Source organism: Myotis davidii, unplaced genomic scaffold, assembly GCF_000327345.1.
Source record: "Myotis davidii unplaced genomic scaffold, ASM32734v1 scaffold1, whole genome shotgun sequence".
Taxonomy (NCBI): Eukaryota; Metazoa; Chordata; class Mammalia; order Chiroptera; family Vespertilionidae; genus Myotis; species Myotis davidii.
The window spans coordinates 1,515,049-1,526,691 of record NW_006294681.1 but is presented as its reverse complement, the minus strand read 5'-3'; the positions used below and the strand labels follow the sequence as shown (position 1 = coordinate 1,526,691).

The 11,643-nt window shown below is 33.2% G+C and overlaps 1 protein-coding gene across 1 annotated transcript in view; it reads left to right on the top strand.

Moving 5' to 3' along the window:
* Positions 1-129: 129 nt before the first annotated feature.
* Positions 130-11,643, top strand: part of YTHDF3 (YTH N(6)-methyladenosine RNA binding protein 3) — a 40,679-nt gene continuing 29,165 nt past the window's right edge. The window contains 4 exon segments of the mRNA XM_006769046.2: positions 130-213; positions 3,567-3,711; positions 5,948-6,033; positions 7,652-7,696. Of these exon segments, the coding sequence (XP_006769109.1) occupies positions 3,654-3,711; positions 5,948-6,033; positions 7,652-7,696 (189 nt within the window). The 5' untranslated portion in view covers positions 130-213; positions 3,567-3,653.

Genomic DNA, 11,643 nt, shown 5'->3' with positions numbered 1-11,643 from the left:
GCGAAGGTTTGGGCGGGGGGGTGGGGGGAGAATCGGGGGCCGCGGAGGAGACGGTGGCTTCTTTCCTACGCGGATTGTTGAAAATAAACTTGCCTTTGATAACGCCTTTGGTTAAGACACTTTCCCTCTTTTCTTTCTTTTCTTCCCCCCCCCCTTCACATTACGACACCTTTCGTCTTGCTACACAGAGACCTAAAGGGCAAGGAAATAAAGGTGAGTTTGGCTATTTGTTATCTTACTCATCACTGTTGGTTCGATGTTACTTTGTAAACGGTGTGAGGGTCTTTCTGTTTGTTGTTGCTCCTCCCCCCTCCTTCCCTTTTTTTTTTTTTGAAATGTAGGATTGGAGGGACATTCATCGTGGCTAAGGCAGCCCAGTGCTCCAAAACTTTGGTAGTTCCTTCCCTGGAGACCAGCTTTATAGAAAGCGAAGTGGTATCAGGACCAGTGTTCTGCTTAGTTGGGTATTTCAGTTCAGGAGATGGAGTTACGAATATATGTTTCAATCTGCCTGTATTGTGTCACTTCTTCCCATAGGTAGATAAGTGGAGATTTTGTTTGTCATGTCTAGGTTACTTTGGAACATGCAACCCCATAGCATTCCATGTCACATCAGTGCAAATGGTACTGTTAACCATTGATTCTATTGAAGGCAGTTATGTGGGAGATAAAGCTGAGCAGGCATGCTCTCTCTCTCTGTAGTCCTGTTTGCAAGGTGGGACTCAGTTGGGTACGTTAGAAAGGACTGACGGCGGAGGAAATGCTTGATGATGCGACTTGCTATTGAGTTTTTAAGAAGGGAAGTACTCCGGAAAGTAAAGCGTTTTTAAAAAGAAGTGTATTTTGTGTTTACTAATACGGAATAGCTCAGTCAGCTGACTGAACCGTGACATTGATCATGTGACGTGCGTGAGTATGGAACAATAACTGCTTTCTTGGGACAGTGCCAATTAAATAACATTACAGTGAATGGTATATTTATTGACAGTTTGTAATAGGACTGGAAATGAGACAACATGATTCTGCTTCTGTTTTTTATTCTAGGGAGCAAAGTATTACCTAGAAAATAAGATCTACAATAGTTTTTTTAGATACAATTTAATCTCTTTATGATGCTCTTTAGATTCAGGTTATTTGCGTGAGCAAATTTGAAAGGCATAGGTACTGTATACACAGCTTAGTTAATTTTCTTTGATTTGTACAATTTGTTTGAGAACTTATGCATTCCAGATATATGGCACTGTATTAAGTAACAAATTTATTGTTTTATTTTGATTAAGATAGATTTTCTTGGAGTATATACACATTTAGAAATTTTAAATTTTAGAATTTAATTTTTAGAGTACAATTTTTAATTTTAGAATTTTTTTATGTTGTGACTATAAACCTCAGGATTTGATATAGTTGATCTTTTTTAACTGAGTTTTAAAAAACTTATTTGTAAACTTAAAAAGAATGATTACTTGTTTTTGCTAGTCTTCCCATTAGGAGGTATGTAGACTTGGAGATAGGTGAAATTTGTTCCCATTATTGCCTAGTGTAAGTTATTTTATCCTAGATCTTTGGGGAGGTGGCACTTTGCAAGGCTATTTGAAATGTTGAGAGTATTGTGTTAATCTGCTGTAAAGTAAGTATGCAAGTTCTGTGAAGTACTTGTTTGACAAAACAAAATAGGACATCTACTGAATAAGCCATTACTATAAACTTGATTTATAATGTAGTCATTTCACTTAAGTATGTCCTAGTGACATTTTTTATATTATAGATATAAATTATATGTAAATAATATTGTATATTGACATAAATAAATAGTTTTTGTTATTAACATTGTTTTAATCTATTAGTATCACTTTTGTTAGGTGTGTTTAGATACATGTACAAAGTATTTATTTGGATAGTTCTTTAAGCCAAGAAATTTTCTTTCTCCTTTATTGTTCAGTTCATAATCTCATTCATGGATAGAAGGATTGACTGGGTTACCAAGGAGATCTGTGTTCTAATACTGCTTGTTGCCAAGTGAGCTTGAACACAGTGCATCTTTTAACCAGAATTTTCCCTCTATAAAAAATAATAATTCCAGTCATAAACCCTATCGTATGTTGTGAGGATTGTTGTAATTACAGTATTCCACTGCTCTAGCAGTTATATCTGCTGAGTTTCTTTTCACCTTCGTCACCTATTTGATCACCTCCTGTGATTTCTCCTCCAGTACACACCCGTACCTGGGATCCAGCCGGCAACCGGGGGCATATGCACAGGACAACAGTCAATCAGTTGAGCCACACTGGCCAGGGCCTCAACTCATCTTATTTTTAAAATGCAGAAAGACTATTGCCTAAAATATGGCAGGAGGGAAAAATGCTACTCTCCTAAAAGTATTGGCAGTCACTTAAGATGCCTTAAAATGGTAGATACTACAAGGGCAAAAATACACATATACATTACCTGTACTTTTATGCCTCTGCAGGGAGAATTACAAGGAGAAGGCACCCCCAAGTGAACTTATACAAGTAGTATATGTGTGAGAAAAACTACTCTGCCTTAGCTGATTGGATTTTCAAGCTAGTGAAATTGTTTTACAGTTATTCTGTTTATTTTAATGAAGCAGAAAGCAAAGTTATTTTTCCTGAACGTAGTGGCTCAGTATTCGAAGAATATGAGTATTAAACTTGAATTTAGAACTTATGAAAAATACATGTCCCTGAGGAGGTGTCAGAGGTTTGAAAGCAGGATCCTTTTCAGTTCATATGATTTCAGAGATGCTGTGTTTCTCCTCTGAACTATTGTGAGTTGACAGCGTTGGCTTTACACCTGGCCTTAGTGTCTTTGATTTTCTGCTAATTGTTTTCCTATATATCTTTAATGACATAAATGCACTAAAGGAACTAAAATTAAAATTTAAAGGGAATTTTATAGCAATGTCTATAAGGCAAAACATGCTTTTGTTGTATAAATTCTAGGTTTATTTGTTTATAAGTTTGAATCCTTTTAAACTCATCTATTGTGTACTCTATGTTAAATATTTGAATTGTTTTTATTATTGGCCATGGTGAAGCGTAGTAGAAATTTAAAGATGATTATTTACCTATTGGTCCATAATTTAAAACTTAGTTTATATCGCTTTTATTTATTAACAAGAAGGATTTTTGCTTGCTGGAATCAAAGTGTATTACTCCTTTTCTTGCAGGCATCACAGAGAAAGTGTCAAATCCCATGCTCCTAGTAGCCCTCAGGCCTTACTGCTTGCTTCTTCCTATTCCTTAAGTTCATAAATAGGTAGATACATAGAAAGTAATTTATCTTTTCACTTCTCTCTCTTCCCCTCCCAACATTGTTTGGTACAACTGTAATGTCAAAGACTTAGGTTAAATTTGGCTATTTTTTAGCGATTCAGAAAAGTAGTTGAAAATGCCTTGTATTTTGGCAATATTCTTTTGTAACCTCTCCCATCTCCCCTCTGGAAATGATTGCAAAGCACTTAACTGTCATTTTAGGCTTTATTATTAATCCTCAAAACATTCCTATAAGGAGATAGAGGGTATATGGTATTGTCACTGTTTTTGTAGGTGGGAAAACATGATGCACAGATCTGTTGACTTTCCTAACTTGATGTAGTCAGACCAGAGCAAAGAATCTCCTGGCTCCTAAGGCCCATGTTCTATCTTGATTTGACTCTGCTTCATAGAGCAGAGGAAACAGGCGAAGAATCATGTAAGTCATCTGTTCTTTTTTCCCTGAAGAACTTGTATAGACTATGGAACTAGCTTAGATTTCATTACTATTTAATGGCTCTCAGTCTCCAAGACATTAAATTGTGATTAAATGATGTTCAAAAACCAAAGTCTTTAAGACAGTTGAATTTCTTAAATGTATGCTTATGAAACTCAAAGGCTGGCTTCTTATTCAGACTTTAATTGAATGCAAATTACTTGTCAGTATGCATAAAATACTTTTAATTAAACATTTCCTTTGACATACTCCTTGAGTAGTCTTGAAATTTCTTAGACATTTACGCATCACTTATAAATGATTGTAGACTATTTACTTATTGTGTGTGAATGTTTTGTCCTTAGTCTCAGGCTCTTACGAGAAAGGATAGAACAGAGGAAATAAGAATAGCAGTGTAATATATATTTAGTTAAAGTTTAAGCAGGTACTTTTTACCATATTAGCAGTGTGGATTAAATTTGTGAGAATTTAACAAATACAAGAAATAGATGTGATTTGAAATCGGTAGCTGTTTCAAATATGTACTAATAGTACTGATCTAATAGTCCATAAGTGTAGTGAAGAATTATTTTTCAAGAGGTAATACATTATGCATAGCTACCTTTGATAAAGGAGTGGTAAAGAAAAACAGGTATGTTAGAATCTCTTGTGCTGACATGATTAGCCCACCAGAAATAGCCTAAGGTTACCCACCTCTTTATTTTAATTTCTAGTAGCTGTTAACCTGTTTAAAATCTGGGGAGCACCTTTAGCTCAACCTTGGCTATTGTGCTATCTTTATTACATAGCGTTAAACCACCTCAGTGGATCAAGTCAACCTTCAGGTTTCTCTTATAGTCTTTAAGGGGCAATGTATGTTTACTTTGAAGGGTTCACAACATAGCATTGTTTCTTTGAGTTGTCATTGCTACTTAGTGGGAGGCAGATCCAAGGATATCGCCTGTTTTTGTTCCCATGTCATTGTCAACTCGCTATTACATTATAGATGATCTAAACTCAAATTAGGAAAAAGTAAAATGGTATGCTGTTATAAAGGAACACCCCTTAAATCCATTGCCCCTGACATTAATTTATAGTATTTTGTGACACTATTTTTAAGTAATAAATACCCAGATATTGAGGGTGTTTTTGTTGTTTCCAATAGATTAGTCAGTATCCACCAGAAAGGTTCAACTGTTTATACCTCACTTGCATTTCGAAAGTAGTATAGAATAGTATATTTTCATAGACAGAGCCAGCACATCAAGTTTTAGCCTGGTAAACTTCTGTGGTTCTAAAGTAAATTGTCATCCTAACTGGATCTTGTAATATTTTATGTAATATTCAAGATGATTGCATACTGTTATTGAATACTCTGATGAGGTGAGGTAGATAGGTACTATTAATATCCTCCTTGAACAGAGAAGTACAGTTAAAAAAACTAAGTCACTAACCCGAGATCGATCACCCAACTTCTCAGTGTTGGACTTAGGATTCAAACCCAGGATCTTCTTACCTCAAGTTTGCTCAAAACCACTCTGAGACAGTGTCAAGAGAATAACTATAGAGCATTTATGGAAATGATCTCTGGACAAATATGGCATTATAAATTGTTCTGATTGGTTTTCCTGTTTGTGTTGCAAGAGTAATCATGGCTGTCTTTAGTGTCTGAATTTTATTTGTATTTTAAGGTGGAAGTCTTCGTAATTTTTATTTAGAATTTTTCATAATTTATTCATTGAGATATTGCCTCAAGTTAATTTTAGTCACTTTTTTTTTTAACTGGAGACATTTTATGTAAGTTTAGTTCTTTATTTACCTTTATTGGACTAAGTAATAGATTTAACAAAGTTAAAGAACATTCAGAAATCTGCAACACTATTGGAAGTGGTATTTTAGATTCAAATATAGCATTAGCGAACCCTTCCAACATTTTAACTGTTAGCTTACTACAGTGTTAAAATTGGGATATTTACTTTATGGTTTTGGTAATGGAAAGTATATATATAATTTGTATTTCTCTAATCTTAGGCATATTAATATAAGATTTGTAACTTTTTGGTAGCACGTAAATATTTGTATCCAAAATTAAATTAATCTTAAGAGAGTGTTTAGGTGAAAAAAAGAAAGCTCAGGGTAACTTTTTGTGACTTGATTTGAAAAATACTGAAAATGTTAGGTTGTTCTGTGATTCTCATAATGATGATTACAACACTTCTAATACAAATATATTTTTTAGTTTCAGTACAAAACGGTTCCATTCATCAAAAAGATGCTGTAAATGATGATGATTTTGAGCCATACTTAAGTAGCCAGACAAATCAGGTAAGTCTGACAGTTCCATATTTAGGGAATTAAACTTATATTAGTATAAATTGATTTTTGAAATAGATATTTAGTTGAATGAGACTAACAATAACATGAATTAATCTAGTGTACCTGAATAGCAGTTGCACGTTTATGACACAGAAGAGTTCTTTAAAAATTATAGACAGCTGAAACTAGATTACGAAATATAAAGATTTGAACATGGAACATTACTAGTATATGTTGTAGTGTGTTTTTTTGAAATGTTGAAAGAATTTAATCTTTTAATGTCACTGTCATATCTTTGTAGCCAAAGCAAATTACAAGGTTTAATTAGCTAGAAATTTGTGGGAGAGGACTACTTTGTGCCTGAAATTTTTGGTTTAATGTAGTATTTTCTTCTTCATAAGACATTCCTATTTGAATTTTACTGATAGTTAAAGTTTTAACTTAACCTGGTAATGGAGGAAATAGATAAATAAGTAATTAAGACTATAAACAGTTGCTTCTATATTATAGGCATGGAAAATTTCAACAAATCAAATAATTGTTAGCTTTTGAGATTCTTGTGTGTTTGCATTATTCACAAATGTGAATTTATATATAGGAATCATTTAGATGTAAACATTAAAAATCTGGTATTTGGTCTCTATACCATTTCTGTCTGCACCCATTTGTTATTAAAAATACTGCTACTAGAAATAAATTTTAAAAATAAACTTTAATTACTAATCATTTTCTTTAGGGAGAACATTCTGGAATGAAGTTGCTTTTGTTTTGCTTAAAAAGAAAGATGTATGAAAAAAATGTATCTTGAAATCTTGACCTCTAGTTTTTTAAAACTATGAAAGAACAAGGAACCAAATGTTTATTACACAACTGTATAGTTTGAAAGCAAATTTGAACAAAAAGTAGTTCCCATTTTGTGGATGTAGAATTATTTTTAGGACTGTGGAGAGCCATGGTTATGTTTAATCTCTTAGTAATTTCTTTAACCACTCTCTTCTGTCTGTTGATCTGCAGTCCTAGCATATGTTGGGAGAGAGTAAATAAATGAGAAAGAAGAAAAATGGGTGATAAAAATCAATGAAAGTTTGGCTATTCTTAAGAATGAAAAATTTCATTTCATATTTATGTAATTTATTTTATAATCTCAATAAATTTTACTTTGCACCTAAATGTTGTGAAAGAATATATAATTGGAAAATAGGGGAAGATCATTTGTTGTACAATTGTAGTGCAAGTTTTAAAAGAAACATATGATATTCTATTTGGGGCCGTACATTGACCTCAATTAATATCCCTTATGGCAGTGTTTTCCAACCTTTTCGAGAAATTCTGATAATGAGGTATAGTAGATATTATCCCCACAATGTTTTTACGATCAGATAAGTTTGAGAAGTTTATTTGGTCTAAATAATTGAATTGTGGGTTTTTTGCTACTTGATTTTATACTTGATTAAAATATAAAATGAATTTCTAATGTAAGGATATATTATGCAGATCCACTGTCTTCATTGTTCAGAGTCTAGTCTGTTTTCAAGAAATTTTAATGGATTTTAAATGTTTGAAAATTGCTACCATAAGAATCCTCGCTTTACTTGGTAACAGATATTTTATAATTCATTTGTCACAGGGGCTTAGAAGATTGGTTATTTGGCATTCCACAGAGGTGCTTCAGGTCTGCCTAGGGGAGATTGGGGGAGGGTACCCTTGATCCCACCTTTGTGGCACCCAGAGCTCTGCTTTGCTTTTTATCTGTTCTTTTATATTGGAATTTTTCATAAAATTTCACTTGTAAAAAAATTTTAAAGTGTTGGAAAATTAATTTTTAAGACTATAAATGCATTTACTTTAATCCAATTTTTAAATTGTATCATAAAAGCTTCCTTGTTAATATTGGCAAAACATCTATAAAAGTATTGTTTTTTAATGTGATGTTTACATGGAAGGTCTTATGCTTTATATTAATTAGATCATTTTAATTCATGTTATTTGAATCAATATAGTCATGTGCTATTTCAAGAGAGGTTTTAAAGTTTAATATCAGAAGGCTGTATTTTACTTCCCTCTTGCCAATATTAGTGAATAGGTTTTCAGCAGTTATCTTTCTGTAATACTAAATAATTATGTGTAGTCAAGGTATATATTTACTTCTTTTCTTTTAATATGTTTTATTGATTTTAGAGGGAGGGAGAGAGGGAGATAAAAATATCAATGTGAGCGAAGCATCAATCAGCTGCCTCCTGCTTGCTCCCTACTGGGGATTGAGCCACAAACCTGGGCATGTGCCCTGACCAGGAATCAAACCAGTGACATTTTGATACATGGGATGACGCTTAACCAATAGAACCACACTGTCTAAGGCCATATTTACCTTTTAAAGAGCACTATAATTATTGAATATTGAATACTTGGTCTACTGAAGAGAAACATGGAAAATTATCTGAAATATGAAAGTAAGTTGTAAGAATTTAACTTATAATTACTTAATTGAAATTTTAAAAACTTACAAAAATTGACCTTTTAGAACAGATGAGTGAATACTGGATTTATTGGTGAAATATATCAAGTAATTATTTGCAGATTTAAAGTTCTGCAAGTATTTGTAGGTCCTTGTACTGACCTACCTGAAGTAATTATTTAATTTTTAAATTTTCAATTATAAATATGCAATATGACTTTAAAATTAAATCCCATCATTTGATTTTAATATTATAAATAAGAAAAATGAATCATTTGTCTGGAAAGGTGTTTAATATTTTTGGTTATTTTAAATTGTTTTATATACTTAGATCTAATTCACATCAAACACAGGAATACATTACACCAGTCTATTGGTCTTCTGTGGCAGCATATTTCTTCTATTTTCTAGTGTTCATTTTATTTGGGAATAATTTTTATATTAATTTACAAGTAAATGTGTGTCCTTCTGGTTTTAAAATTTGTTCTCTGTTATATGGATATATATTAGGCTTAGCCAGATTGGAGGTTTCTGTTTGGCAAGGAAGGTAGGGTTTTTCAAAATGCAGGCTTTAACCAGTAGATTGGGAGACAAGACCAACTGAAGCTTTATGAAATGTGTATTTTTGTTGCTTCTATTTTGTGCTTATTGTCTTATTTTTTAATGATTTAAAAAAAATTCTTATGCTTCAAAGTTTATTTTGCTTAATTATAAAGTGGATGTGCATGTAACATTTATGTAAAATATTTGCTGTGTAGAGGTTTTTTTTGGTTTTGTTTATTCTCTTTAAAGATTGCTATATATAAGTAAAAACGAAGATCAGCCAAAAAATAGTTCTCTGTAATTCCTCAGAATAATTGGACAATTATGTTGGTCAGAAAATTCATGTTTAATTGGTACTATTAAACGTACCATATAAATTGGAAGAGTAAGTTGGAAAAATGAAGTTTGAATTTGTCTGTTTGTATATATGGGGAAATAAATTCCTAGTCATGTTTACCAGGAAAGAGATAGAGAGAACTAAGAGAATAATATAATTATCTTTGCCTGTTTGAATGATTTCCTAACTGTTAATTCTGTATTGCCACTCAGGAGTCTTAAAGTTGAAGTTTGTGCTATTGACATATTAAAGAATTTACCTCAACTTCACAACACATCCCTCCTGCCTCATCTTTGGTCAGCTTTCTCCATCTCACTTACTCAAGGAAATAGGGCTTATTCTTATTTTCTGAAAATGTAAATATTTTCTTTGATAATCTCAATGTGTACAATTTGCATACACCCACACACAGAATCCTGTGTCTATTGCTTCTGAAGTCTTTTCTGATTCCCCCAATTACTTGCACCCTTCCTTCTCTTTGTGCTAGAGTGTTTGTTTTCTTTTGTTTGTACTTCCATTATAGTACTTATCAAATTGTAGGGTAAATATGTCTTCCCCCTAGACCTGTGGAGTCCTTTAGGTCAGAAACCATGTTTTTCATCTTGTCTCCAGTGACTGGCACTTTAATCAGTTACATAGTAGGCATTTATTAAATACTTACTGAATGTGAATTAGGTTGTCTTCTAGAATTAAGGAATGAAATAGTATGGTTGAAATGTCAAGTTAATATGACAGAGTACATTTTCTTATGACATTTTTATTATTAATCTGCATAAATTATACTTTTTCAAAAGTACAATAATATTTTTTAAATATTTGAAGAAAATACAGGTAAACATTAAAAGTAGACTAACCTTCACTTTATTAATTCAGAAGTGAGTCCAGAGATTGAAGTGCCTCAGGTTCTTAAGGGAAAGCAATTTTGTTTATCTCTGCTTACGTGCTGACATTGGTGGATAATGCCTCAAGTCTTTTTTATTGAACTTCTGAAACATTGTACAGTGTTCTCCCTTGGAAATTTGGGTGTTTATGAAGCAAAAGTGAATATTAATTTACCTTAACTAAAACAAAACACACACACACAAAATAAAAGACTTAGTTATAATTGAGCTGTATTAAATGTCTTTAGGTTAGAACAGTGATTATAAACTTTTTCTTACTGGTCAGGTTTTCTTTGAGATAATAGAAAAAAACTGGCTTGCGGACTAAAGGATAATAATTATAAATGATTTCAAAATTCTAATGAAGAATTTTTAATCTTCCATATTTTAGTTTTCAAATTAAAAAATCTAAAGGTAAAAGCTTAACCTATATTTTAATATAGCAGTTTGCAATTAAAGATTTAGAAAAATCTTTACAGTTGATTAGAGTAGCAGGTATCATCCCCATTTTACCAATGAAGTAACAAGGTTAGAGAAATTAATGATCAGTGAGATCACTGACACAGAAAGTGGAAGAGTACAGAATTGAGCCCAATCCTTGCCTACTACATCACATCTTGACTTTATATCTTCTTTTGTTTTTTGTTTCTGTTTTTGACTTTTTAAAATTCTCACCCAGGTATATGTTTTTATTAATTTGAGAGAGAGAAACATCAGAGTGAGAGAGAAACATCAATCAGTTGTGTTTCCCAAGCACACCCAACCAGGGATTGAAACCGCAACCCTGGATGTATGCCTTGACTGGGAATCTAACCCCCAACCTTTTGCTGTAATTGACCATGCTCCAACCAAGTTAGCCACCCGGCCAGGGCCAGGACTTTATACTCTTAAGATCTGGACTAGCTTTGAAACTATACAAATGAGCTTGATGGTTAAGTTACATTTTAAAGAGGCAGGTTGAGTTGTATTAATAAATGTAACTGTTGACTACTTACTGTGTTGTAGGCACTGTATCTTTATTTCCTTTGAATAGCGGAGACAAAAATTCAGAGGTGTATTTTGGCTACTTTCACTTAGCTGATAAATGCCTAGGCTGGGATTAGAATTTGGTTGCCTTATGGGTTCACTTCAACCTTATATTAAGCTAGAGGCCTGGTGCACTTATTCGTACACCGGTGGGTTCCCTTGGTGTGTACTGCTAGGATCAGGCCTCGACAGATAGCTGGGGAAGAGCCCGAGCCTGGGCCAGGTGCCGTGCCACCGCTCAGTTAGCTCGCCATCCATGAGCCTGGTATCTGGCTCCCATTGGTCAGCTGAGTGGCGCTGCTGCTGTGGGAGCACACTGGCCACCAGGGGACAGCTCCTGCGTTGAGTGTCTGTGCCCTGGTGGTCAGTGAGCATCA